Source organism: Jaculus jaculus, chromosome 18 (assembly GCF_020740685.1).
Source record: "Jaculus jaculus isolate mJacJac1 chromosome 18, mJacJac1.mat.Y.cur, whole genome shotgun sequence".
Classification (NCBI taxonomy): domain Eukaryota; kingdom Metazoa; phylum Chordata; class Mammalia; order Rodentia; family Dipodidae; genus Jaculus; species Jaculus jaculus.
The window spans coordinates 15,313,266-15,337,249 of record NC_059119.1 but is presented as its reverse complement, the minus strand read 5'-3'; the positions used below and the strand labels follow the sequence as shown (position 1 = coordinate 15,337,249).

The 23,984-nt window shown below is 40.3% G+C and overlaps 1 protein-coding gene across 2 annotated transcripts in view; it reads right to left on the bottom strand.

Moving 5' to 3' along the window:
- Nucleotides 1-23,984, bottom strand: part of Adk (adenosine kinase) — a 486,906-nt gene that overhangs the window by 383,653 nt on the left and 79,269 nt on the right. For both annotated transcript variants that reach the window (XM_004657950.3, XM_045137840.1), the window contains exon 3: nt 12,215-12,268. In XM_004657950.3, coding sequence (XP_004658007.1) covers nt 12,215-12,268 — 54 coding nt within the window. The remainder of the gene's footprint in view (nt 1-12,214; nt 12,269-23,984) is intronic.

Here is a 23,984-nt window from a genome sequence, read left to right as displayed (position 1 = left end):
CATTTATCCTCTTTAATAAATGATTTTATTTTATGCATAAAAGTCATAATAAGATGTGCAAATATCAACCTTAAAATATAGCAACTCAGTCTGTTTAGATTAAGAAGCCCCTTGGGGGTGGAGAGATAGCTCAGTGAGGAAAGTGCTCGCTGTGCAAGCATGGAGGGTAGAAGTCAGAACCTCAGTACCCACATAAACGGGCAGGTGTGGTAGTGCACACCTATTAAATCCAGCACTGGGGAGGCAGAAATGAGGAATCCCTGTGGCTTACCTGCTAGCTGGTCTAAGCAAATTGGAGAGCTGAGAGACCCTGTCTCAAAGAGAAAGGAGGAGAATAATAGAGGAAGACCCTACATCAATGTCTGGCCTCCACAAGCAAACACACAGTGTCTACACATACAAACATGCATACATACAGGCACATACCATAAAATGTCCCATGCTTATAATCCCAGCACTTGGAAGGTGAAGGTAAAATGATCAGGAGTTCAAGGTCATTCTCAGCTATATAGCAAGCTCAAAATTGGCCTAGGATACATTCAATCCTGTCTCACAAAAAATAGAAACAAGGGGTGGAGGGATGGCTTAGTGGTTAAGGGATTTGCCTACAAAGCCAAAAGATCCAGGTTCAATTCCCCAGGACCTACATAAACCAGATGCACAAGGGACGCACGTGTGTGGAGTTCGTTTGCAGTGGCTGGAGGCCCTGGCACATCCATTCTCTCTCTCCCTACTTTTCTGTCAAATAAATAAATAAAAAGAAACAAAAAATGAAGTCTGGGGCTGAAGAGACAGCTGAGTGGTTAAGGGTGCTTGCTTGCAAAATCTGATAGTCTGGAGTTCAATTTCCAGTACCCACAATAAAGCCAGATGTACAAACACCTGGAACTTGTTTGCAGTGGCAGGAGGTGGTGGTGTGACCATTCTTTCCCTTTCCCTCTCTATCTCTCTCTCCTTGCAAATAAATAGATAAAGTTTTGTTTTAAACAAATGAAGTTTGTGGTATATGCCTAATCCCAGCTCTTGGGAGGCAGAGGTAGGAGGATTGCCATGAGCTTGGAGGCACCTTGAGACTACTAGTGAATTCTAGGTGAGCGTGGACTAGAGTGACACCCTACCTGGAAAGAAATAGGATGGTTTAAACAAGGCTCTTTGACAATATCTATAATAATTATTGTTATCACTATTCAAATATACATATAGAATTCAACACAAATTTATAATATTTGAATGCTTCCTTTTATTGACAATATCTGCCCAAAAGAAATTATGCTCAAATAATTCTATATTTTCTACATGCTTCTTAAAAGTTCTACATTAATTCGTTATACTTAGTGTCACAGATAAAATTAGTAAAATAGCACCATCTGGTGGGAATAGCCTGTATTTAAAAATAATTTTCCACATTTCCCTTACTTAATGATTCTTTGAAAAACTAACTATTGGGAGAAAATCAGTTATAAAACATCACAGATGAATAATGAAATGTAGCTTGATTATCAAGCAAAACTACACTTGAAAACTGAACAAGGGGGCTGGAGGGATGGCTTAGCAGTTAAGGCGTCTGCCTACAAAGCCAAAGGACCCAGGTTTGACTCTCCAGGACCTACGTAAGCCAGATGCACAAGAGGATGCACACATTTGGAGCTCGTTTGCAGTGGCTGGAGGCCCTGGCATGGCCAATCTCCCCCCCCCCCCTTTCCTGGCCTGTTTCTGTATCTCTCTCTCAAATAAATAAATAAAAATAAATTAAAAACAAAAACAAAAGCTGAACAAGGGTTACAGTATTATTTTAAGTTGTTGATAAGTTCAAGGAATTTTGCAGAAGAGGGGGTAGAAAGATTGTAACAGCCACAGATTGGGACGTTATGCCCAGAGGCACTGCCTCCCCACAATAACTGACTGCTGCTCCCACAAACATAGCCCTCCACCCCATTTTCCTTTTCCCTAATGTCAATGAATTAAGCATCTCAACTTGGAAAATGAATGTGTTTTTTATAATTCTTTTAGCAATTCTGATAATTAACTTTTACCTTAGCATAAAACAGAAGCAAATTTTATCTGTTCTTTGCACTCTCCCGGGCCCTGAGATAAGGTCTCACTCCAGCCCTAGATAGGCCGGCCTGGAGCTCACTATGTAGTCTTAGGCTGACCTCCAACTCAGCAATTCTCTGGCTCCTAAGTGCTGGGATTAAAGGCATGTGGCACCACACCCAGATCACAAAACAATTTTTGTTAAAAATGTCAATAGGTTGAATTTTTACAGCAACAGAAAAAATGACAGCTAAACAAGTACATTTAAAGAATAAAAATAAAATCAAAAGCCATAGAATAAAGGGGAAGAAGAAAGGGAAGGTACAAGAAGCAGCAATCTGATTCAACTGTTGAACCACCACAGAAATTCCCTAAAATAGGGGCTTTGCATCTATACTTTTTAAAATACTTTTATTTATTTATCTATCTATCTATTTATTTATTTATTTGAAAACAAGAGAGAGAGAGAGAGAGAGAGAATATGAGGACGCCAGGGTCTCCAGCCACTGCAAATGAGCTACAGGTACACGCACCATCTTGTGCAAGAAAAGACTCATTAATGTGAACTGTATTATTCTCTAATGAGGACATTCCAATACTAAGTTTTGCCAACATATAAGAAAGTTTCTCAGTGTCTTCTAGAATTTGAAAAAAGAAATCTAAAAATCACTTGACATTTGGAGATTTAGTCTAATATGAAAGTTACCAAAGTAAAGGACGCAATAGAACCAAGAAAAGGAATACAAGAACAAGAACAGGTTTAAGTACAATTAAAAGTAAGAAAATAACAATGGAGCAAAATCAGGAGTAAGCTCTTAGCAGGAGGATGAATATAGTGTGATATAATCTCCCATACAGAAGAATATACAAATGGACATTACAAAACTATGTGTGTGTGAGATATATAGATAGAGAGAGAGGGAAAACAAAGCATGGTGACTCATGCTTTAACCCCAGCAGTCAGGAGGCTGAAGGAAGAGGGTCATTATGAATCTGAGGCCAGCCTGGGCAACAAAGTGAGTTCCAAGTAGCAAAGGCTAAAGAAAAACAAAGACTCAAAAAAAAAAAAAAAATTGGGCTGGAGAGATGGCTTAGCGGTTAAGCGCTTGCCTGGGAAGCCTAAGGACCCCGGTTCGAGGCTCAGTTCCCCAGGTCCCACGTTAGCCAGATGCACAAGGGGGCGCACACATCTGGAGTTCGCTTGCAGTGGCTGGAAGCCCTGGCAAGCCCATTCTCTCTCTCCCTCTATCTGTCTTTCTCTCTGAGTCTGTCGCTCTCAAATAAATAAGTAAATAAAAATTTTAAAAAAAAATCCCCAAAATAAAGTAAGTTGGATTATGTATAGGATACTGTAGTAGTTTGAATATGATAGTGTAAAGGTATAGTCCCATAGACTTAGGTGTTTGATTCAAATTGAATTTGTGACTTAGATCCCTAGCTGTCTGGCTGTCACTGGGGGGTGAATCCTGGGGTCCGGCTCTAAGGTGCGTTTGTAGGTAGATCTTGATTTCTAGCTCAAAGATATGAAAGAGAGCAGTTTGACCTCTGGCAATTTATGCTTGTTTGTAATGCTTGGCTGTTGGTGGTTTCTCTTTGCTTGGAAGATCCACTAATGGAACATCTCCTGGGTCTGTAAGCTTGCAATAAATCCCTTCCTCCCATAAACTGAGTCTGGTTTGAGATTCATCTCAACAACATGGAGCTGACTACAACAGATACCATTTGAGTCATTAAGATTACAAAGCAATAATCCAATTATTGGGATTGAGAAGTTTATGCATATATTAAAAAAAGATTTTAAAAAAGAGATGACAAAATAAAAACAGAAATTTGGATAGCTGTATTTTATAGATAGTGTAGAATGTGAATAGGAATGGGCTTTAATTATTTTTCAAATGTTTTATTCTCTTTTTTTTTCAAATGTTTTATTCTTTTTTTTAAATATTTTTATTTATTTATTTATTTGAGAGCGACAGACACAGAGAGAAAGACAGATAGAGGGAGAGAGAGAGAATGGGCGCGCCAGGGCTTCCAGCCTGTGCAAACGAACTCCAGACGCGTGCGTCCCCTTGTGCATCTGGCTAACGTGGGACCTGGGGAACCGAGCCTCGAACCGGAGTCCTTACGCTTCACAGGCAAGCGCTTAACTGCTAAGCCATCTCTCCAGCCCCAAATGTTTTACTCTTAAAATTGGTAGTAAGAACTAATCTTCATCCACCTCTTCCCCAGTTTGTGTGTGTGTGTGTCTTTCTTTCTTTTTTTGGAGGGGGGTTCTTTCTTTTTTGGGGGGGTTCGAGGTAGGGTCTCACCCTAGCTCAGGCTGACCTGGAATTCATTATGTAGTCTCAGGATGGCCTGAAACTCATGGCAATCCTCCTACCTCTGCTTTCCAAGTGCTGGGATTAAAGGCGTGTGCCCACACCCAGCTGTGGGTGTTTTTTTTCAAGGTAGGGCTTCACTTTAGTGCCTGGTTTAAAGGTATGTACCACCATGCCCAGAATTCTCTATAGTTTTTGAAAGTCAACTCATAAATGAAAAAGCATTTGAGACAGAAGGTTTTAATATCCACTTTGGATGTTCTCTTCTATGTTCTGGGGAAATAGGTCTTTCAGAGGCTCACTAACAACATAAATAAGGTATATTTAGAACAAGCACACATCATGGCAGAAAGAACATTCCAGTCTGTGCAAGAGGAGACCTAGATTCCTTTAGTATATGACCTGCCACTGTACTGCAGGGTAACCCTGAGCATTTTAGTAAATTCTGCCCGACACAGTTTATCATCAAATAAGGAAATCTACAAATCTCTAAGGGGCCTGCACTCTAAAAGATTAGATAGGAAGACAGTTTTGAGTTCAAGGCCAGCCTGGGCTATAAAATGAGTTCCAGGTCAGCTTAGGTAAGACCCTTCTTTTACAAAAAAAAAAAACCTAACTTTCAATCCAAGTAGTATGCATTCCATAATACACAAGCACTGAATCCAATTCAACAGCATTCAGTGAGCAAACCTATGTGCTATACCCTGTAAAACTGGATATGAATTAGTTACAAGCTGCAAGAAGGTTAATCTAATTAATATGGAGGACTCCTAGACAAATTACAGTACAACAGAAGCAAACTTATTAGGGTGGAACAGAAAGCCTTCAGGTGTAAACAACTGAATTCTGTAGTTACCAAGAAGATGAGATTGATGAGGGGTACAATAACAGATGCAAAGAAACAAACCCCACCACAAGCACTGAAATCTTACTGGCTAAGCAGAAGAAATTTGATGGCAGGGTTATCCCTGAAGGACAGATGTTAGGGTTGGAACTGAAGGAGAGGTGGCAGGGTTATCACTGAAGGAGAGATGGTAGGGTTGGCACTGAAGAAGAGATGGCAGGGTTACCACTGAAGGAGAGGTGGCAAGGGTATCACTAAAGGAGAAAACCAGGTTCCCATTATCTAAAGCTTCCAAAAGCTTGCTTGAGGTTTATCCACGAGGAACAGCTGGAGTACTTTTTGTTTGGTAGATTGGTTTACTGAGACTGTCTCACTCTGCAGCCCAGGTTGGCCTTGAATTTATGGCACTCCTCCTGCCTCGGACTCCCAAGTACAAGGTGTACAGGCATAAGACATCACAACTGGCTCCAAAAAATGTCTTAATAACATATTAAAGTGTGGGACCAATTTGTGCTTCAGAAGGGCAGACAATAAGTAGGGAAGAAACTAAAGACCATAGGATATTTAAAGAATAAGCAGCCCAGCAAGACAAAACCCTGGGTTCAGTCCTCAGTGCTTTATAAACCAGGAGTGGTGCCATATGCCCTTAATTGCATCACTCAAGAGGTGGAAGCCAGAGGGTCAAGAATTCAAGGTCATCCTCCACTTATAGGGAGTTTGAGACCCTGTCTCCAAAATAAATATTGGAATAAGCCTGTGATGTTACTAATAATGCTTTTAGTTTAGAATGATATTCCTGAACATTAAACAATGATATAATAAAAATTAAAAAAAATGAATGAGCAGTCTGAACATGAGAAGGGATAAGACGAGAAGCAGTCTGATCACGTGAGGAACTACGATAACATTCCAAGAAGGAATTATGGAAAGATGAAGAGTTAATAGGGCTGTAGACATTTAAACATGATAGTTATCCATAAAATACATACTGAGCGGGTTGGAGAGATGGCTTAACAGTTAAGCTGCTTGCCTTCAAAGCCAAAGTACCCAGATTTGATAACCCATGGACCCACATAAGCCAGACGCACAAGGTGACACATGCATCTGAAGTTCCCATTTACAATGGCTGGATGCCCTGGCACACCCATTCTCTCTCTCTCTCTTTCTCTCTTCCTCTGTTTGCCTCTTTCTCACTCTCTCAAATAAATAAAAATTAAAACATAAAGAAACTTAAAAATATAGTGAGCATACTGCCAAGCCCTAAAGTCACGAAGATACCTTGAGCTAGCTCCTAATCTAGGAAACAAAAGAGAACCAACTTATAAAAGAAACTGATTCTCCTAATGTAAAGTCTGGGCAAAGATCTGAATCCTGAAAAGAAATTTACTCTAGAAGAAGAGTGGGTGCCATAGAGAGGAAGTTTTTAAAGGAGAAGTTGTGTGGACACATGCATGGGCAGGAGGGACATGCTGAGCAGACCACAAAATAGATGCCAGAGCTGGAGAGTGAAGATCACATGACATTCCCTCAGCTTCACCATGCAGGCGGGTCTTTTAAGCCTGAAGAAAACAGGGCCACATTTTTAGATTTTAGTGTAAAAGACTGTAACAGGTCAAATGTAAATAATGCACAGTTAGACCATTTACATGAATTTCCTTACAATTACAGTGTAAAGTTAAGGAAGAAGAAAAGGGAAGAGACTATTGACTTACAATTGTTCTCAAGACAAGAATGACTCAGTCTCTGTGACCTTGAACAAGTCTGCTTTCTATGCTCTTATTCAAAGGAAGAAATATTACCACTACTTCTAACTGTCTTTGACAAAAAAAGGATGCAATACCTAACCATTATGTGTTCTATTTCCTGAAGCTTTCTCAACCTGCATTCAATTAAAAAATCCATTCTTAGAAAATAAAATTTAAAACTCCTTTAATTGAAAAAGCACCAAACTCAAACTTCAGTACGTTTATATGATGCACACACTGAGAAAATAAGTACAGTTCGATAAAATGGAAAAGGCAGTGGACCAATAAGATGTGACAAGGGGTATAACCCAGTGATCGGATACTTCCATTTTTTACTATATACTTTTGGTTTATTTTGATTTTTTTTTCCCCCGACTTTAGCTCAGGCTGACCTGGAATTCACTATGTAGTCTCAGGCTGGCCTCGAACTCACAGCAATCCTCTACTTCTGCCTGTATTATATATTCTTTTCTCCTACCCTGGGACTCAACAATAATAACTAATTTTATTCCTTTCATTTTTAACCATCCTGCTTGGTGCTCATGACAAAATTAAGGAGCCATATAATTATATTGAGGCAAAAAAAATTTCCATGAATTCACATAACTTTTCACATACCCTTTCAAGTCTTGACATAACACAATCATCCCCTCTTACAAAAACATGTGGACTGTATTCTCAAAGGAAGAAATACAAATGGCATATAAGCATCTAAAAAGATGTTCTATGTCACTAGTCATCAGGGAAATGCAGATTAAAACTACAGTGAGATTCCATCTCACTCCTGTCAGATTGGCCACCATCATGAAAACAAATGATCATAAATGCTGGCGGGGATGTGGAAAAGAGGAACCCTTCTACACTGCTGGTGGGAATGCAATCTGGTCCAGCCATTCTGGAAATCATTGTGGAGGTTCCTAAAATAGCTAAAGACTGATCTTCCATATGACCCAGCTATAGCACTCCTAGGCATATATCCTAAGGACTCATCTCATTTCCTTAGATATACGTGCTCCACCATGTTTATTGATGCTCAATTTATAATAGCCGGGAAATGGAACCAGCCTAGATGTCCCTCAACTGATGAGTGGATAATGAAGATGTGGCACATTTATACAATGGAGTTCTACTCAGCGGTAAAGAAAAATGAAGTTATGAAATTTGCAGAGAAATGGATGGATCTGGAAAGGATTATACTAAGTGAGGTAACCCAGGCCCAGAAAGCCAAGCGCCACATGTTCTCTCTCATATGTGGATCCTAGCTACAGATGATTGGGTTTCTGCGTGAGAAGGAAAATACTTAGTAGCAGAGGCCAGTAAGGTAAAAAGGGGACATAAAGGGAAGAGAAAGGAAGGGAGGAGGATACTTAATAGGTTGGTATTGTATATATGTAATTACAATGATTGAGATGGGGAGGTAGTATGATAAAGAATGGAATTTCAAAGGGGAAAGTGAGGCAGGGGGAGGTATTACCATGGGATATTTTTTATAATTATGGAAAATGTTAATAAAAATTGTGAAAATTAAAATAAACAGAAAAAAAAACATGTGGGCTGAGTCAGGTATGGTAGTGCACGCCATTAGTCCCAGCACTTGGGAGGCCAAGGTAGGCAGAATGCTGTGAGCTCAAGGCCATCCTGAGACTACATAATGAATTCCAGGTCACCCTGGACTACAGTGAGACCCTATCTCAAAAAAAAAAAAAAAAAAAAATCATGTGACTAGGCAGATAGCTTAGTGGGTAAGGCACTTGCCTGTGAGGCCAAAGAACCCAGGTTCAATTCCCCAGGACACATGTAAGCCAGATGCATAAGGGGGTGCATACATCTGGAGTTCATTCGTTGTGGCTAGAGGTCCTGGTGCACCCATTCTCTCTTTCTCTCTCTCTACCTGCCTATTTCTCTCTCTTTTAAATAAATAAAGGTTTTTAATTCTGGGCTGGAGAAATGGCTCAATGGTTAAGGTTCTTGCCTTCAAAGCCTATTGAACCAGGTTCGATTCCCCAGTACCCACGTAAAGCCATGTGTACAAAATGGTTCATGTATCTGGAGTTCATTTGCAGCAGCTGGAAGCCCTGGAGTGCCCAATCTCTTTCTGTATTTCTTTCCTCTATCTTTCTCTGCTTGCAAATAAATAAAAATATGTACTTTTAAATACGTTGGCTGGGGAGATGGCTCTGTGGTACTTGCTATGCAATGCCTATAGGCCTGGGTTCAATTCCTCAATACTTACACAAAGCCAGATGCACAAAGTAATACAAACATCTGGAATTTATTTGCAGCAGCAAGAGACACTGGTATGTCTGTCTCTCTCTGCTTGCTTGCAAATAAAAGTATTTTATAAACTGTTCATTCTATTTCACAGGTTTATGTATTACTGGGGCTGGACAGATGGCTCAGTAATTAAAGGCACTTTCTTGCAAAGCCTGATGACCCAGGTTAGATTCCCCAGTACCCATGGAAAGCCAGATGCATAATGGTGCATGCGTCTGGAGTTTGTTTACAGTGGCAGGAGGCCCTGGGGCACCCATACTCAGCCACCCTGTCTGCATCTGTCTCTCTTTCTCAAATAAATAAATTAATAAATAAATTTTAAAATATAAAAACCACACCATTTATAAGTGATTAGCATATAATACAAAAAGTTTTACAATTTTAAACTTTTTTTTAAAATTTTTTTGTTCATTTTTTATTTATTTATTTGAGAGCGACAGACATAGAGAGAAAGACAGATAGAGGGAGAGAGAGAGAATGGGCTTGCCAGGGCTTCCAGCCACTGCAAACGAATTCCAGACGCGTGCGCCCCCTTGTGCATCTGGCTAACGTAGGACTTGGGGAACCGAGCCTCGAACCGGGGTCCTTAGGCTTCACAGGCAAGCGCTTAACCGCTAAGCCATCTCTCCAGCCCAATTTTAAACTTTTTAATGACAGTTTTCATATATACACACACAATGTGTTGTGATCATATTTTCTTCCCACTAATTTCTATCCCCCTCCGTTACTTTCTGGTGTCTCCAACCCTTTCTTCTATCTCCCACTCCACTGAGGACATTTGATAATATACTTTAGATAATATTTTGTGGGTTTGTTTTATTATTGAAAAACTAAGTTGCAATATTAATGAAGTTCTACAGGGGGAGCTAGCATCACAAGTCATAATAAACCAAACTCAAAGAAAAAGTCTGTTGAAAATACCACATTTCTATTCATCAACAGTTCAAACTATCCTCTAAAATTTCATGTGATTAAGATAACTCAAAATAAAACAAACAGGATTATAATATGGTTGTGATCATATACATTCACTGACTGCTTTTGATAATAGGCTTTTTCTTCTGCTTTGTTTCTCAATTTCTTATTAAGATGCTGTCCTTTTAGATGAAATAATCTCTTGAGTATCTGGAAAAAAAAAGAGTTTGGTCAGGTGGTCATGACAGCCTGCCTGTAATCCCAGCACTCGGGAGATAGAGGTAGCAGAATTGCCATGAGTTCGAGGCCACCTTGAGACTACACAGTGAATTCCAGGTCAGCCTGAGCTAGAGTGAAACCCTGACTCAAAAAAAGAAAGAAAGCTGGAGACATGTCTTAGCGATTAAGATGCATGCCTGTGAAGTCTAAGATCCCCGGTTCGATTCTCCAGGTCCCACGTTAGCTAGATGCATAAGTGGGCTCCCGCGTCTGGAGTTCGTTTGCAGTGGCTGGAAGCCTTGGAGCACCCATTCTCTCTTTCTCTCTCTGTCTGTCGCTCTCAAATAAATAAATAAAAATTTTAAAAATTAAAAAAAAAAAATTATGGGCTGGAGAGATGGCTCAACGGTTAAGGCGCTTGCCTGCAAAGCCCAATGACCCAAGTTGGATTCCCCAGTACCCACGTGAAGGCAGACACACAAAGTGATGTATGCATCAAGGATTCGTTTGCAGAGGCTAGAAACCCTGGCACATATGCATTCACTATATAGTGAATTCCAGGTCAGCCTGGGCTAGCATGAGACCCTACCTCAAAAAGCCAAATAATAATAATAATAATAATAATAATAATAATAATAATAATAATATAATAATAATAAATACAGTGAAACCTAAAAGTATGATCTAGCATTAGACATTTATAAAATACCTAACATTATTAGCATTTTTCTTACTAGACAATGGAGAGGAAGTGGATAGACTAGCTAGGAAATAGAAACTATAAAAAAATATTTTTGAAGTCTTCCCTCATCAGGTAATGTAAAATACTCAAAAGGCTGACACAAATGTAAAAATTCCCAAACCTATATCATTTTGACTAAAAATACTGGTAAGTCGTGTCATATGATAATTTTAAATACTACTTCTCAGTAGAAACCTGTCAAATATCCTAGCATTCTTTATAAAGTTGTTTTTCTAAAGTAAAAAAAAAAATAGGACCTTAGAAGAAATTCAATGACAAAATTGTATTAACACTTTATAAATCATTTTACTTTATACTAAATACTGCAAAAGCTTTTAATTTTTCATAAAGTACCAAAAGACTCAAAGCTATATTTCTTTATCTTTAGCATATGTTAGGGAGGCACCAAAATAAAAACCACAAAGTGAACAGTGAGAGGGAAAGAAAATATTTCTCAAACTTATGTTGTTATGATCAAGTTCAATGCAGCATTTTTGGGGGGTGGGTAGAGGTAGGATCTCACTCTAGCTCAGGCTGACCTGGAATTCATTATGTAATCTCAGGGTGGCCTTGAACTCACAGTGATCCTCCTACTGCAACCTCCAAAGTGCTGGGACTAAAGGTGTGCACCACCACGCCCAGCATTTTTTTTTTCAATGCAGCATATTTTAATGTGCATACAGGAACAATAATTCTCTGTACAAAACTTAGCTGGCATAAATTAGGTAGTGATACTGCTATGATTACGGCCACAGTGTTACTTACATCTTTATATTTTTTAATGTTGTTATTGATTTTTATTTGTTTATTTGAGAGCGACAGAGAAAAAGGCAGAAAGAAAGACAGAGAAAGAGACAGTAAGAGACTGGGCGCACCAGGGCCTCCAGCCACTGCAAACGAACGCCAGATGCATGCGCCCCCTTGTGTATCTGGCTAACGTGGGCCCTGGGGAATCGAGCCTTGAACCAGGGTTCTTAGGCTTCACAGGAAAGCGCTTAACCGCTAAGTCATCTCTCCAGCCCACATCTTGGTATTTTATGTAATTTTAAAAATCAGGTTGCTTATACCCGTCTACTTCATAGAATAAGTGAAATGTATACAACCTAGGGTTTAATGAACTTACAATTCCTTGTGCTTGTCTTCAGCTAAGATTTGATCATTTGGTTTCAGAGAATACCTGTAAACACAGAAACAAAAACATACTGGTCAGTAAAACATACAAATACTTCAAAAGACATCTATCTGAGTGCAGTATCAACATGTGGTCAGTTGAGTTCTAGCAAACAAACGCTAGTACACCAGTATGGGTCTCTGACTTAAATAAGAAACTCCAACAATGTCCAAGCAGCTAGTTCTTTTCTGCTTTGTGTCACTTCTCCTGACACCACTCCAGGGACTGAAGGCAGATCAACGGCACCACACTTTGAAGTATAGAGTTTCATTAATTAGTCTTCCTCTGCAGTGAATCCCATTAGTATTACTCTCATCCGTCAGCTGAAAATCCAACTACAAAAGTTTATGATTAGTCATTCATATACGGGGCATCTACCGTGTAATGGCTATGTATTAAAAGGTGTATGTGAGCACAGGCCCTTTAATCCTGGCACTTGGGAGGCAGTGGAAGGAAGACTGCCATGAGTTCAAAGCCAGCCTGAGAGTACACAGTGAATTCCAGGTCGGCCTGGGCTAGAGTGAGACCCTACCTCAAAAAAAAAAAAAAAAAGAAGCTAGACTTTTCTATCATAAAAGCAAATCTGAATGGTTTCAGGAAGAAAAACAGTTTTGCCAAAAAGGGTAGAGATCAAAGGCCTTAAAACTGAATCGTTTTGAATAAATGTTTATAACAAAATTGTTTATGAACCAATTTCCAAAATGTACTCATGTATGTATTACATTAGTTAGTGTGTGTGTGACAGAATATATGACATTTCTCAGCTGGTATACTGCTGAAAGAGAAAAAAGTGATGATGTGCATATACTTTCAGCAATCAGGAGGCAGAGGCAAGAGTATCACAAATTGAAGGCACAATGAGGGAAGGTGATCTTGTCTCAAAATTAGGAGGAGAGGTATGGTTGTAGCTCAGGGGGACAGAAAGCACTTGCCCACTGTGCGCAAGGCCTTGGGTTCCATGCCTAGTACCACACATACAGTGAGAGAGAGAGAGAGAGAAAGGGGGAGAGGGAGGGAGGAGAACATTATTGAAAAAGTGTTAGCCATCTCGTTAAAAGATGTACCTCCACTAATTTTAACTCCTTTTACTTAATTATTAGCACTTTAACAAATTTATGTGATCTTACTAGGTATAATTATAATGTAATAACTAGGAGGTATTTTAGAATTCCATTTACATACATATTTTATTGCAGAGACAGGATGATCAATATGCATGAAAAATGTTAATGCATAAAAATATATTACACAGGCTGGGTGTGGTGGCGCACACCTTTAATCCTAGCACTCAGGAGGCAGAGGTAGGAAGATTATGTGAGATAGAGGCCACCCTGAGACTACATAGTGAATTCCAGGTCAGCCTGTAGCACAGTGACACCCTACTTTGAAACCCCACCAAAAAATGTATGTGTGCATGTGTGTGTGTATATATATATATTACACAAGGATAATATCTGGTGGGGAAACTATAATAAATTTTAAAAGAAATACAGGGCTGGAGAGATGGCTTAGTGGTTAAGCGCTTGCCTGTGAAGCCTAAGGACCCCGGTTCAAGGCTCAGTTCCCCAGGTCCCATGTTAGCCAGATGCACAAGGGGGCGCATGCGTCTGGAGTTCGTTTGCAGTGGCTGGAGACCCTGGCGCGCCCATTCTCTCTCTCTCTCTCTCTAACTGTCTCGTTCTCTCTCTGTCACTCTCAAATAAATAAATAAAAATACACAAAATATTTTTTAAAAAAAGAAATACAAAAAGTTTAAGTATAAAATAGAACTTGTTTGTGTGTTTTGTAAAGAATTGTATATCCGTCAGGTGTGGTGGCACACGCCTTTAATCCCAGCACTCAGGAGGCAGAGGTAGGAGGATTGCCATGAGTTTGGGGCCACCCTGAGACTACATAGTGAATTCCAAGTCAGCCTGAGTTAGAGTGAGATGTCTACCTTGAAATAAGCAAAAAAAAAAAAAAAAAAAAAAAAAGTAGCAAAGACAACTTTTATTTGCTCCTCAACTGTCTTCCTTTCCCACCTCAGTTCTGCTTTGCTCCTTCCCATAAATAACATTCCCTTTTAAACTGTCAGAATAAGAACTTAAAAGGAACAGAAAAGGGGCCAGAACAAGGGTCTGTAATAGGCAAAAAGCAGGCAGACAAAAATAGCCTGATTTTGGTCAGACTGCAAAGGGAAACGTTAACCCTCTGATTCGCACTGTGCATCCCCAGATCCAGTGCATGTGCAGCCCACATGCTAAACTGCTCCGACCCCCAGATGCACAAGGGGGCGCACGCGTCTGGAGTTTGTTTGCAGTGGCTGGAGGCCTTGGCGTGACCATTCTCTCTCTCTGCCTCTTTCTCTCTGCCTGTTGCTCTCAAATAAATAAATAAAAAATAAACAAAAAATTAAAAATAAAACAATGTCTCAATTCTGAAACCAACTACAAACTTGGAGGGTTCCTAAAACCAGTTTCAGGTGCATAAACTCACTGAAAGCCTCTGAATCAAAATAAAAGGATACAGGTCAAAATAAGCCACAGGAAGAAATGTATAGGGGCAGTGTCTAGGGCATAGGAGAAGGGTTGCATCACCACTCCCAGCACCAGTATGTGGGCAGGTGGCACTGTGGCATGGACACAACAATGGAGATTGTTTCCTGGGGCTGCTTCGTGCAGCTGTGAAGCATGGCTCATATAACTGAACCCGGTGTTGGTTGAGCTGAAGGCCCAAAGCCCCACACAAGATGACATACTGATTCTCCTGGGAAACCAATACTCACCCTTCCACGGCCAGGCTAGGTCTGTCCCTTCACTAAACAAAAAGATACAGCTAGCTGGTGTAATGTAGCTTAGCACCCAGGGGGCAAAAGCCAGATCTCTCTGTAGGTCAGGCCAAATGCTTTACCAGTCACTCATAGGCCTAGGCTTGTCAATATACTGATGCATATGCAGGAGCATTTATAAACTTTTGTCAAAAGCTGCATTTTTCATAGAAATCTCTGTTCTAAGTACCAACTTTACCCAACTGTAGTGATATTAATAATTTAGAATCTGTACTTATGAATTACCCTTCTTATTGCCCAAAAGACTACTATTCTGAATGTTAAGACTAGAGCATTGATTTGTTCATCCAGGCAATTTAAATGCATTTCCAAAGATCATAAACTAAAATCAAAACCCTGACTAGTCACTTATGAAGGAGTATTTTTTTTTTTTCAACCAATGAGTTTGTTGGCGTTTCTTACAGGGCAGAGTGGGGTTGCTTCTAAGAGCAAAAGATGACTGAAAGGGCTTCCTCGTCACAAAGTCCTCTTCATCATAGGTGATAACTCACAGAAACCTCACCTCTGGAGCATACTCAGAATTTTTTTTTTGTTTATTACAAAGTAGCTTTAAAAGTACACAAAATTTAGCAGGGCACAGTGGTGCATGCCTTTAATCCCAGTGCTCGGGAGGCAGAGGTAGGAGGATCACTATGAGTTTGAGGCCACCCTGAGACTACATAGTAAATTCCAGGTCAGCCTGGACTAGAATGAGACCTTATCTCACAGCAAAACAAAACAAAGAAAGTACACAAAATTTAATACATACTTATAATTTAAAAAAATTTTTTTTGGTTTGTTGAGGTAGGGTATCACTCTAGCCCAGGCTGATCTGGAATTCACTATATAGTCTAAGGCTAGCCTTGAACGTACTGTGATCCTCAAACGTCTGCCTCCCGTGTATGGCACCATCCAGCCTAAACATTATTTCTTTAACTAAAACCCTTGCCTTAAATTTATTTTGAAAGTTGGAGAAGTATAAGTTATAGATACAAATACAAGGTAAAGATGCCATCCAGGCTTACATAAACCTCTCTGAATAATCTCATTCTGTTAGTCTGCTTTATGAATTCTTTCTTCCAGAGCTAGGAGTAAAACCAAAGCTCAGCATGTCGTCTCTACCTCTACCACGGAGCTGCACCTCAGTCCCTCACTGTTTTGATTTTGGTTGGTTGATTTGTTGGTTGTATCAGAACTGAGCCAGACAGATAATCCACTCGTTGTTTCAGCCTTAACCCATCTGTGCCTCTCCCTGCAGTGTGAGGCATTTCCTTTCAGAGACCTCTACCTGGAGAAGTCCCAGGGTGCAGAGCACAGACACTAGAATGAATTCTGGGAAGAGCAGATCGGTGAAGCCAAGTTGGAGGTGATGGGCTGGAGAGATGGCTTAGAGGTTAAGGTGTTTGCCTACAAAGCCCAAAGACCTAGGTTCAATTCCCCAGGACCCAAGTAAGTCAGATGCACAAGGTGGCGCATGCATCTGGAGTTCATTTGCAATGACCTGGCACACCCATTCTTTCTCCCTCTTCTCCCCCACTCAAGTAAATAAAAACAATTTTTTAAAAAAGAAAAAATAAGGAAAAATGCTCCAGGGAAATGAGAAATACACTGATAAGATCTGCTTCTCTAGACTTAAAAGTCATTGAGGAAAAGAGTGTGGGCATGGGTTCCCCAAAAGTTAATGATGTTCAAGTGTCTTAGTATTTCCACATTACAAGTTTCTAAGAAAGCATCCTTCCCTTCTCTGTAACATTGTTTAATACTGTAACTTGTAGGAACCAAATTGTAAGGTGGATTTATCAGGGGTATTGTTTAGGTCTAGGGAGGGAAATTCTAAGGACTTAAAGTTACAATTAACTTTGTTCCAACCTATGTTTGTCTGTGACAAAAAATCTTTATGAAATCATGTATCTCCCCTGGGGTCATCTGGTCTTACTATCAGTGGCATCCGAAGTGTACTGTCGTTATAACAGAAAGGGCAGGCCAGAGGCCTGGGGAAGACAGGCCATTTTCCTTTCCCATGCTTTTCTTCCCACACCAGTTTAACTTTCCCATCTTTCTACCCTGGCTCAGTTGGTGAGTCTGTTGGATTTTTGAGACCTTCTAGGTAGCTCAGGCTGCCCTGAAACTTGTACTCTTCCTGCCTTGGTCTCCTGAATGCTGAAATTACAGGCACGTGCTTCCCTCGATGTTTCATTTAGTAAACTGGAAAGGGAAATAACGACTTGGTAGGAAGCTGTAAGTCTACTTCCCACCAGGTCCTTTCTAGGACAATGCAAACAAAGCCCAGCCCGGGTTTTTGTTTCCCAAAGACTAATTAGAGGATGTCCTGCTGTTATACATCATTTCTGAAAGACAAACATGTTCCCGAAAGCCAGAGGAAACAAAATGGCAGAAAGGTAGTTCTCAGTAACTTTCCAAAAGAAAATTTGATACACTACAAAGAGCCAAAGATGAACAGCCTTTTATTCTGCCTCTAACTCCCACCCCACCAAGAGAGTTTTCACAGGACAGTAAAAGTTGAAGATGTGCACTACGGTTGATGATGACAATTTATTTTCTGAGCTGGTATTCAAATTCTCTAATAGAGATAAAACGATCAGATCAAATAATGCATTCAAAGTACCAGATACATATAATAAATACTCATACCTGCCTCCCCAACAGGGAAAACTTCTACCTATGCCAAATGAGTAATTCAATTAGCACATACTCCCAATCAGGGAGGGGGATACTTCCCTAACTGTATCATGCAAAGGTTTACAGAATCAATCAGGTAAACAGCATTGTGTATGACAACATTTAAAAGAATCTTGACAGGCACGGTGTCACACGGCTTTAATCCCAGCACTTGGGAGACAGAGGTAGGAGGATCGCTGTGAATTTGAGGCCACCGTGAGAGACAACACAGTGAATTCCAGTCAGCCTAAACTAGAGTGAGACCCTACCTTGGGGAAAAAAAAAAAAAAAAGTAAGTAAAAAAATAAATATTTTTTTAAAAGTTGGAGAGATGGCTTAGCAGTTTAGGTGTTTGCCTGCGAAGCCAAAGGACCCAGGTTCGATTCCCCAGGACCCATGTAAGCCAGATGCACACAGTGGTGCATGCACCTGGAGTTCGTTTGCAGTGGTTAGAAGCCCTGGCGCACCCATTCTCATTCTCATTCTCTCCTTCTCTCCCTCTGACTGTAATAAATAAATAAAAATGAAATAAAAAAATAAAAGAATCGGGGATGGAGAGATGGCTTAGCAGTTAAGCACTTGCCTGTGAAGCCTAAGGACCCCAGTTCAAGGATCAATTCTCCAGGACCCATGTTAGCCAGATGCACAAGGGGGCTCACGCATCTGGAGTTTGTTTGCAGTGGCTGGAGGCCCTGGCGTGCCCATTCTCTCTCTGTCTATCTGCATCTTTCTCTCTCTCTCTGTCCATCGCTTTCAAATAAATAAATAAATAAAAAGTAAGAAAGAAAAGAACCTTAAGCCCACACCTTTACTCCCAGCCCTTAGGAGGCAGAGGTAGGAGGATCGTCATGAGTTCAAGGCCACCCTGAGACTACCGAGTTAATTCCAGGTCCGCCTGGACCAGAGTGAGACCCTACCTCAAAAGAAAAAAAAAAAAGAAAAAATAAGTTCAAGCTAGCTCTTTTAATTAAAATAATAAAGACTGATTGAAATATATTAGAAAGGAGGGAGGGCAGAGATGTTAATCATCATCATAATGTTCAGACTAAAGCTGAACTGAAACTCAAGAGGCTTATAAAGAAACAAATTAAGATAAGATGAAAATAACAGCAAAAAGTTACATAAGGTTTATGAAAATAGTATTTTAAATTCTCATTAGCAAAACTGATGAGGATTAAAACTCAATTACAGAGCCAGGCAGGGTGGCATATGCCTTTAATCCCAGCATGCACACGGTAGTAGGATCCTCAAGAGTTCCAGGCCACCCTGAGATTACATAGTGAATTCCAGGTCAGCCTAGGCTAGAGTGAAACCCTGCCTCGAAAAACAAAACAAACAAACAAACAAACAAAAAAACTCAACTAGAGAAAAATTAGAAAAAGCTAGAGGAAAAATAACTAAACTAGATTTAAGCTTAAATATATAAAATAAAAGCAAAATATTTTTAATTTTTTTAAATTGTAGACAATTATTCAAAAAGATTAGCCAAAGTTAAAGAATTTTTTTTGTTCATTTTTATTTATTTATTTGAGAATGACAGAGAGAGACAGAAAGAGGCAGAGAGAGAGAATGGGTGCACCAGGGCCTCTAGCCACTGCAAATGAACTTCAGACGTGTGCGCCCCTTTGTGCATCTGGCTAACATGGGTTCTGGGGAATCGAGCCTCGAACGGGGATCCTTAGGCTTCACAGGCAAGCGCTAAGCCCCTAAAGAATTTTTTTGGTTGATTTTGTTTTTGTTTTTCTGCCTCCCAAGTGCTGGAATTAAAGGTGGGTGACACCACACCTGGCCTGGAAGTTGTTTTGTTTTTTTTCCCGAAGTAGGGCCTCACTCTAATCCCGTCTGACCTGGAATTCACTATGTAATCTCAGGGTGGCCTCAAACTCACAGTGATCCACCTACCTCTGCCTCCCAAGTACTGCTGGGATTAAAGGCGTGTGCCACCATGCCCGGCTGGCCTGGAAGTTTTTTCAAATATAATACTCAGAATATATTACTTCTTGACTCTTGGGCCACATACATAAAATTAGTACATTTTACATCACAATTATTGTCTAATATATTTGGTTGTGGCTTCTCCCCACCACTCCATTATCATTTACCTAGCTAAGGTCACCACCAACATGCTACTGTCAAATATAATGGCCCCTATTAGACCATATTTCACTAAACATCTCTGGTGTATCTGATATAAATGAACAACTCTTGTGATACAAACTCAATACATCATGAGATGCTATTTTAGTTCTCCCAAACAAAGTTTCTGATTCTCCTTCCATAATTATTCTTAGTATTCTCCATTTTATGTATGTATGTATGTATGTGTGTGTATGTGTGTGTATGTGTTTATGGTTGTGCAAGGGCCTCTTTCCACTGCAAACAAACTTCAGACATTTGTACCAGTTTTTGCATGTGGCTTAAGTAGGTGGCTGGGGAATTGAAGCCAGGCCAGCAGGCTTTGCAAGCAAGCTCCTTTAACAACTGTGCATCTACCCAGCTCCTTGTATTTCATGTTTTGAGTAGGTTCTTCTTATATAGACCAGACTGACCTTAAACTCATCATTATTCTCCTGCCTCAACCTCCCAAGTGCTGGGATTACAGATGCGTACCAAACCCACTGGCCTTCCTTTATAATTCTTTTGTGTGTGTGTGTGTGTGTGTGTTTAGTTCATATGGTGTATGTACATGTAAATGTTTGTGTGTATGCATGTGTATGTAAAGGGAAAGTATTGTGCAAGGTATATGTGTATGCATGCTTGTGCATATGTATTTGTATGTGAAGGTCAGAGGTTAATGCTGGGTGTCTTCAATAGCTCTCTGTCTATGGGTTTTTGTTTGTTTGTTGTTCTGAAGGTAGGGTCTCACTCTAGTCCTCACTTGGCCTGGAACTCACTCTGCAATCCCAGGCTGGCCTAGAACTCAGTGATCCTCCTACCTCTGCCTCCCCAGGGCTGGGAATAAAAGTATGTGCCACCACACCTGGCTCCCTCTATTATTTTGAGACACGGTCTCTCACTGAACTTGAAGCTCACTGATTCAGCCGCACTAGCTAGTGAGCGAGCCAAGCCCCTTCACTTCCCTAGTGCTGGCATTACAGGTGTGCACGCTTGGATTTTATGTGGGCCCTCCCTTTCAGCTTCCCCAAGCTCCATAATTATTCTTTGTCCGTCATGGAGTGCTCCATTTTCAAGCCCCCTTTTCTTTTTGCTTTATATCATTTCTCCAGAAGGGATCATCTGTTGTTTGCTTAAATACTACCGATATAAAAGTAACAATAGTAATAATGTCATAGTGTCAGGCATTATGAAATTAAATGTTATTTATTGTACCAACTCAGCAATGCCTCTTCTTCCTGCCAAAACAGAAATCAATTGTCCCTTGACTATGTCACCCTCATTTCTACACAGTCAAGCCTGAACAAGCTGTACTTGACCTTGCTATCATCACCCCACACTACCTGATTTCAGTTGTAAATGCCACTATGGACTCAAACCCCAAAGCTGGAATGTGATCCCTGACTTCTTTTATCTGCTTCAGTAAATCAGTCGTAAAATCTTAACATTAACACTAGAATATTATTGTACTTGTCCCAAATGATACATGTTCTATCCTGACTACAATAACCAGGTTGATGATGCTCAACATGCGTAACCATAACTAAGACTCCTCTATTCTAACTCCTCTATTAGAATTACCCACTGCAACTTCACGTCATCCTAAAAATGTGAATTCAACCAGTGAAACACCTACCAAAACCCCTCAAATGCTCCACTGGTCCCAAGAGATATGACTGACAGATCAAGTTCCTCAGTGACTAACTATAACCAACATCTAACACATGCCTACAATATAAGACTATCTTATTAAATCCTCACAACAATGCTAATATTCTTATTTTATTCACAACGGTTGTGGTTTAAACGTCCCCATAGATTCATATGTTTGAACACTTGTTCCCCAGCTGGTGGAGCTGTCAGGAAAGTTGTAGAACCGTTAAGAGGTAAATTTTTCTGGAGGAAGCACTGGGGACAGGGCTGAAGATTTTATAGCTGAGCTCTACTTCCAGTCCCTCTCTGCTTCCAGGCTGGCTGTAGTGACAAGGCAGCTCCCTGCTTCTGCCACCTTGTATTCTCCACCATGATGAAGCATAACTGTCTACAATTGTATGCCAGATTTAATCCTTTCCTTCCTTCAGTTGCTTCTGGTCAGGTATTTGTTCGCAGCAAGAAGAAATTAACTAATGTAACAAAAATACTGAGCTTCCACAGATTAAGCAATATAACCAAGATCACACAGCCTAAAAGGATCTAAGACATATTCATTATCTATCTACAATACTACTGGAGGAAGGAAGTGATTTCTTTCCACAACTCTCTCCTCAATTAGATTACTAGCTGTTTTACAGCAGAGACATTTTACCATCGCATCCCTAGGGTTTGCTAAAATGCTGACAACAAAGCAAATGCTCCACAAAGCTACAGGTGACCCGAAGTGACCTGTTTACCATGTACCCAAGTTTACCTAAGTCTTAAAATTAGCAATGTTTTCCATTATAGGCCACTGCCGAGGCCCTTGGTTTCCCACCAGGAATAGATGGTAAGACCCTATTGCTGAAGACTCCACATACTTGGGCTGCAAGGCCACTGAGAAATCTTGCTGGATCTGAGCTGATAACCTCCTCCATGTAGACCAGCTGACAGAAAGCTGGAAGAAGCCATTCTGCATGCAGTTCAGTGGAAGAAAGAGAAATCACCAGTGAAGATACTCATCAGTGGACACTGCAAGCCTTATAATTGGCAAGCCAGGACAAACGTGCCAAAGAGTACAATAGTGATCATGTCTGTTATGGGGGAAACCAACTGCCCTCTAATTGGACTGGAGGCCCACTCCATGGGAAGGGAATATATCCCTGATACTGAAAACTAGGGTGTAACGTCTGCTGTTGTCTGGCCAAATATATACACTATGCTTATCAAACTGCCCAGTAAGAACTTCTGTTAATGTTCACACCCTTATATTAATGCTACTCTCATTTTGGTTGAGAATCTTCTCTTTTCAGGTGGCAGTGACCTTGGGATGACTCAGAAGGTATCATGGTGATGGAAAGAAATGACCGCAGTGCTCAGTACTACAATATCAGTATCACACCTTCCAGGGGTCAGGGTCTAATGTGGAAGAGGTGGCAGAAAGAAGTTAAGAGCCAAAGGAAGGGCAGGACTCCATACAACATGCTCCCTCCAGACACAAAATGGCCTGGATATCCATGGCCTCACAGACCCTGACACTACCTGCATAGGGCCATCATAAGAGGAGGAAAAGATCAAGACATCAAAAGTAAAAGAGATTGATTGAGATGGGGAGGGGTTATGATGGAGAGTGGAGTTTCAAAGGGGTAAGTGGGGGGAGGAAGGGTATTACCATGGGGTATTTTTTATAATCATGGAAGTTGTTAATAAAAAAATTTAAAAATTTTAAAAAGTAGCATTGTTTTCAATATCTAAGGTTCAGTTTAAATATCAATGAGTGAGGCCAAGAAAGAAGAAGAAAATGAAGAGGCAGAAGTAGAAGGAAGAGAAGATAAAGAAAGAGGAAGACAGAAGAAAAAGTAGAAGAGGAAGAAGAGGAGGGAAAGAAACAGGAAGACAAAGAAAACGAAGGGGGAATGATCTAATAAGAAAAAGAAGAAGGGGTTGGAGAGATGGCTCAGTGGTTAAGGGACTTAACTACAAAGCCTAAGCACACAGGTTTGATTACCCAGTACCCTCATATAGGCAGATGCACAAAGTGGCACATGCAGCTGGAGTTCATTTGCAGTGGCTAGAGGCTCTGGTACACCCATATTCTCTCCTTCCCTACACCCCGTGTTGAATAAATTAATAAAAAAAATCTTTAAAAAAGAAAAAGAAGTTAGGCATGGTGGTGCATGCCTTTAATCCCAGCACTCAGGAAGCCGAAGTACAATGAAAAACTATCCTTGCTCCAGCAAAGTGCTAACCATAAACACATGCTCTGAAGGGCTGCCCACAGAACAGAGAGAATGAGAAATTTTGTCTTGTACAAAGATAGATGTATGAACAGAACAGCTCTTCCTATACAGAGGAAGTTCTAGTGTTTTAACATACATATATACATGCTTACATGCAAAGTCAATGTGATATAGCATTTTTGTGGCACTAAATTTGCAAAATTGCATAAAATAATTGAACTCTCCATAAAGATTGTTACAAAATTTATAT